The sequence below is a fragment of the Gavialis gangeticus genome, unplaced genomic scaffold (genome assembly GCF_001723915.1).
Source record: "Gavialis gangeticus isolate Ggan-Ray unplaced genomic scaffold, GavGan_comp1, whole genome shotgun sequence".
In the NCBI taxonomy this organism is placed as follows: Eukaryota; Metazoa; Chordata; order Crocodylia; family Gavialidae; genus Gavialis; species Gavialis gangeticus.
Genome location: NW_017729032.1, coordinates 61,793,223 through 61,798,888, shown reverse-complemented (window position 1 = coordinate 61,798,888; position 5,666 = coordinate 61,793,223). Strand labels below are relative to the sequence as shown.

General features: G+C 41.8%; 1 protein-coding gene across 1 annotated transcript in view; it reads left to right on the top strand.

The window, feature by feature from the left end:
- Positions 1-5,666, top strand: part of WDFY2 (WD repeat and FYVE domain containing 2) — a 153,705-nt gene that overhangs the window by 134,607 nt on the left and 13,432 nt on the right. Inside the window, exons 8-9 of the mRNA XM_019525350.1 lie at positions 1,862-1,967; positions 5,335-5,436. Of these exons, the coding sequence (XP_019380895.1) occupies positions 1,862-1,967; positions 5,335-5,436 (208 nt within the window). The remainder of the gene's footprint in view (positions 1-1,861; positions 1,968-5,334; positions 5,437-5,666) is intronic.

Genomic DNA, 5,666 nt, shown 5'->3' with positions numbered 1-5,666 from the left:
GTCTGGAACCAGCTTCCAAGTGAGGTGGTGCAGGCTCCCACCCTGGGGGTTTTTAAGAGGAGGTTGGATGACCACCTTACTGGGGTCATTTGACCCCAGTGCTCTTCCTGCCATGGCAGGGGGTCGGACTAGATGATCTGCTCAGGTCCCTTCCGACCCTAGAAACTATGAAACTTCTTCAGTGGCAACTCAAACCACAAATACTGTATTTACTCAAATCCAAGATGACTTTGAATTTAAGACTACTTCCCCCTACCTCCCACCTTCCCCCCCCCCCAATTAGATTTTATAGATGTAAAATTTTATAAATGTTTTTTCATGTGTAGAATCTAATTGTTTGAAGGGGCATCTTCAGTTCATCCCCTCCAGGTCTGTAGTGCAGGGGCAGGCAGCCTGACCCCCACACCTTGTCCCGCCGGTGACTGCCTCCCCATCCCAGCCGCCACTTTACCCTACATGACAGCTTTGGCCTGGGGCATGGAGCACATGATGGCCCTGGCCAGATGGTGGCAACCCCCCAGTGACTGCCTCCCCATCCCAGCTGCCACTTTACCCTACATGGCAGCTTTGGCCTGGGGCATGGAGTGCATGATGGCCCGGGCCAGATGGTGGCAACCCCCCAGTACATGGAGCTGGTCTAACATGTGATTTTTTTTTTTTTTTTACATGGCGCACAGATGTTTTGGGCTGCCCCCACTACTGTTGCTGTCCCTGCCTGCCACATGCCTCAAATTGGACCCAGACAGGCAGCAGCAATAGTGGCAGCAGCTCTGGACCTGGCCCAGAGCTAAAGCAGCTGCCTGCCCTAGGGCATTAGCCAAATCCAAATGCAATTTATTTCTTCCTCCTTCTACCACCAATGGCAAATGGGGTAAAAAACTTTGTTATGGATTAAAGTAAATACAATAATTGTTTCTCCTGTGTCTTGGTGTTTGATGTCTGTCTCCTAGGTAATGGATTGTCTGGGGAAGGGTCTGCTTTGTGTAAGGCTGAGCATGGTTTTGGTACTGAACAAAGAATAATGAAAGGAAAAATAGTCCTATTTTTTCTAAAAATAGCTTTTAATCTTCAAATATTGGCAGGATTTTGGGAAATCTAATCAATTCTATATGAATCTGGAAATTCTTCTCCTGGTCATATTAGAATTCTGGTGGTAGCAGCCCACAAAGCTGTTTTTCCAAGCAGCTCTCTGTTTTCCTTGCATCATTTACAGGCATTGGTGGCAATTTAACAAAACAAATAACTTAAACTTTAATAGAGAGCTTTTTAACTGTGGGTGGGTAGGTGTGTGTGATTGCGGGGGGAGTGTAAGTGGACTGTACTGCCAAATTAGTGATACCGTGGCTCTCAACAAAATGAGGAAGCCTACTCAGTTGGAGAAATCAATTCCTGTATCTGGATACAAATCCTGGCTAAAAGCAGCACCCAGTCTTAAATTCTGTATTACCCCATGGGGGCCAAGTTTACAATATGCCAAGGGTAGGCAACCCCCAGGATATGTGCCAGAGCATGGCATTTGAAGGCATTTTGCTTGGCACTTGCACCTCAGGGAAATGGCTGGGGCTGTGCTGCCACACCAAGGATTAGGCCCCTCACAGCTCCCCTGCTGTTTACCCCAGCACTCCAGTACCTTACAAGTCAAGGTTGTGGGCGTTTCCAAAAACATTGCAGACTCTGCAATATGCTATATGGTACAGACCTTCCAAGATACTAACTTGAATAGTACAGCTGCTAAATTTTGTACGTTTTCTTCTGCAGATCATGCACATTGACCAGCTGGTTGCTTTACCTTGGGTCATATCTTAAAATCCTTCTACTAGTTGTAAAGGGTTTGTTGTTAACTGTCTTGTTTCTTTTGCAGTGATAAAGTTCAGTCTCTCTCCTATGTTCATCATACGCGACAGCTCATCTCTTGTGGTGCAGATGGTGGAATTGTTGTCTGGAATATGGATGTTGAGAGACAAGAGGTAGATTAGCAGTTCTTGTTTATACGCTGTAAAGCAGAGTAATGGGTAGAAGGGGCTTTCTCAAGTATGTAATTTAGAACCTGAAGCTCTTGAAAAGGAAACTCATATTCTTAGGCATGCAGCCACCATGCACACAATGTGATATACTGTGTTTTGTGCTATGTGGCCCAAGAGAGCTTGTATGGCAGAGAGTTTGTTATATGTGTAGCTAAATGGTTTATGCCCTTAGGATTACTTTTGAGAAGAACATTTATTAAGTGTTCTGCTTTCATTTTTCAGTGACTAAATAAGAAATACTATGATTTTACAAGTAAAAATAATGGATGGGATTTAAAAACCAAAAACAGAGAGAAACTACCAGTTCTGGATAATCAGCTGACATTTTGCCAGTTTTTTCCTATTCATGTTAAAAATCATTAAATTATAGCCTTAGTTGACACCTGTGTAACCTACCTACCTTTAATAGCTTGGCACAGATGTAACTAATTGGATCTTCTTTTGAGGCACAAGAAAGATTATAGAGTCTTGTTACATGCTTGTAACTGCATCAGCTTTGCATCTCTGGCAGGAAGAAAAAGGAAGTCAGGGTTACCTTATCCTGCACCTGCTTCATAATAGCGGTAACAACACTGTATACAAAGATGTACAGGATTTGCATTAACTGAGCTGATACAGCTAAATTGACCTACCTTTACTCTAAAATGTGTTAAACCCAGACTCAAATCAGTCTTTGCAAAGCATCAGTTTGTACTTTGCTGCACCTATGGACTTCAGCCACATCGAATTGCAGTCTCTACTTATGCTTTAGTGCTTAAGGCCTTGTCTACGTTCTCTCATGGCCCTAAATACCTACAGGAGGTTGTTTTTTGAGAAAAGTGAGGTTCTATTTAGTCACTCTTTGTAGTGTGGAATTATGCCTGAAAGGGACACCGCTGACATAAAAATCACTCTTCTTGCTTACTCTTATTACAAGTGACACCTCATTACTATAACTGAATGAGTTTAGAGAAGTAGAGATGGTAGGGAAATTAGGTTTTATTTTCTGTTTTGCTCTATATATTTGCCAGCACTGGGGAAAATTGGTTTCACCGTTTCCCAGCAAGATTCTTCCCCTGTTTGTGAACAATGTGAAAAATGGGATTGTAAAACCATGGCAACTGGAAGGGGCAGCAAACTTTTTACCACTTTTTCACCAAAATTCATTAGTATTCAAGTTGACAATCCGTTTAATTGCTGATGCAATTGTCAGTGATGTCATCAGCTTCAAAAGTAAGGCACAAGTTGAGCTGCTTCCTCCCTCCTGACAGATGTTTCCTTTATTGATGCAATTTTAACACCTAGAAATAATGTTTTTTATTATCTGGTGAAAGAGACTTCACAGGTGCAAATTGAAGCACTTTGTTACAAAACAAAATGCTTTTATTACTTGAGGTTGGTTGAAAATAGGATAAGAAATACAATTAGTTCCATCAGTGTTTAGCAGCAGGTGTAAATACAATCTTTTAAATACAAGAATGAGCCAGGCTAGCCATAATCAGTTGCTCAGTAGGGAGCATATTAAGCTAAACTAATTCTAAAACATAAACCCTTAGGATTTAATGTACAATATTTTGCTCTGGGCTCTTGGCACACTTTTCTTGAATGTTTCTTTCTGGTTTAGCATTTGCATCTCTTACTGATTAGATATTTCTACTTAATGTATGCTTTAGTGTTTGCTTTGATGTTACCACTCCTATCGGGTCTCTCGAATTGCACTAAAGAGAGAGACTAAGCCATTATTTAAATGTATTTTTTTTACTCCTTTATCTCCATCTAAGCCTATAGGAAAGGGATACTTGAAAGATGATAGAAGCTCATTCTTCATTGGACTGTAGAGCAGTTGCTGTCACAAGCAGTGTACCTTTTTGAAATGCAGTGTTCAAGGGCTTAGGAGATGATAGTGTAGTTCACTCATATAAATCTACAGACTTCAAATTAATTAAAGAGTGCCTGAGAAATGGTCAGTAGCAGGGTCTACCCTCTAAAGCACCTGCCTCTAGCATACACTAGAAGCAAGCTGTGATCAACAGTTCTCTTAACTCATTCCTGGGTAGAAGGCTGGAGCAGTGCCTCAGGCTGTCATCAATTCTACTTCGCTGGCTTTTTCTGTATTTGTATTCTAGCCTGATCTTATTTAATCACAAAATTGTGTATTTCATTCCTTTTCACTGACCAAATCTGGCCTGCAGAGCTTTCTTATTCAGCCCACCAGGTCTCCCACAGTTCTGAAAATTTGGTGGTGGGGGAGTGGTGGCAGTGTTAATTGCTGCTACCTGTCCACATTTTCCAGACCTGTGGAGGGCAGGAGCCAGTCAAGTCAGATCAGAGCAGCTCAGGGCTAGATCAAGGTGGTGTGGGGCTGAAGGGTTGACACTGCAATCCATTATGACTATATTTAACTGAAATGTTCCTAAAACAGTTCTCTTCTAGTAATCAGGGCTAGGTCTAAATGAGTTAATACGCATTGATGTGAAAGGACACTTGAATTGTTGTCACTGTCTTGAAGAGTGAGGGTAGAGAAGAGAACCCACAAGGTAATATCTGCTTAAGAGTGTGCACCAGCAGAGAGCATGTGAGCAAAACACTGGTGTGGACAGAAGTGAGGCGCCAAATTTGTTTCTTGCTTAAAAATAAGGAAATTACTATTCCCTACACCCGGGGCTGTTGTGGGGAACAGGCAGTATTTTGGATATGCCTTTAGAGTTTCTTGCCCACTTCTCTTTATAGCATGAAGAGCAAAGCCATGTTGCACCAGAAAATGGAAATTCTTTACTGCAAACATCAAGGTTTTGTTGCATAAGTGTTAGGCACAGGACAAGAAACTGATTATCTGGGGGATTCTTCTGCTGGTTTGGCAGCAGTAAGATCAGAAATACCAGTTAAAATTTTTTTTAAAAATGGGGCAAAACTTTCCAACACTGCCACTTAAAAATGAGGCATCCCAATTCTGGAAATTTGGAGTACTTTTAACTTGCTGCAGCCAGCAGGTGGTGCTCAGCACTGCTCAGACAGGACTTTCATTTCTTAGATGTGTAATTTTAAACATCCCAGTTTTGTTTTGTGTTTTGGGGGGGGTGGGGGGGGGAGTTGGCCCTTTATTTTCACAATTTAATCAGATTGATGTGTCTGGTACAGGATCTTAATCCTGAAGAAGCTTTCAGAGTACAGAGCTCAGCACAACATAAATCTCTGGGAAGGCTTCAAATGACTTGTTTCTAGTCAAATTCATCTAAATATAATTATACTACAATGGAATCCACACCCCTTGTTCTATTGTTAGATGCCTGCATGAAGTTTTTCCATCTAAAAGCATTGTTTTGTGTTACAGACACCTGAGTGGTTGGACAGTGACTCTTGTCAAAAGTGTGACCAGCCTTTTTTCTGGAACTTCAAACAGATGTGGGACAGTAAGAAAATAGGCCTTAGACAGGTTTGTACTACATTCTTTGTATTGATGCTTCTATTCACATAAAACTTCTTACAGTGAAACATTTCCAATGCTTTTCATATAAGAAGTTTTTTCTCTTCTCCACTAAATGCATAGTAATTAAAGGCATTTGGCAGGGGGGACAGGCAACTGTGAGCAATAGCAGTTGGAGTGGTTCCAGGGCCATGGCCAGTAGCAGGTGTGGGGAGGGCATGAGGTTGGTAAGTGGGGAG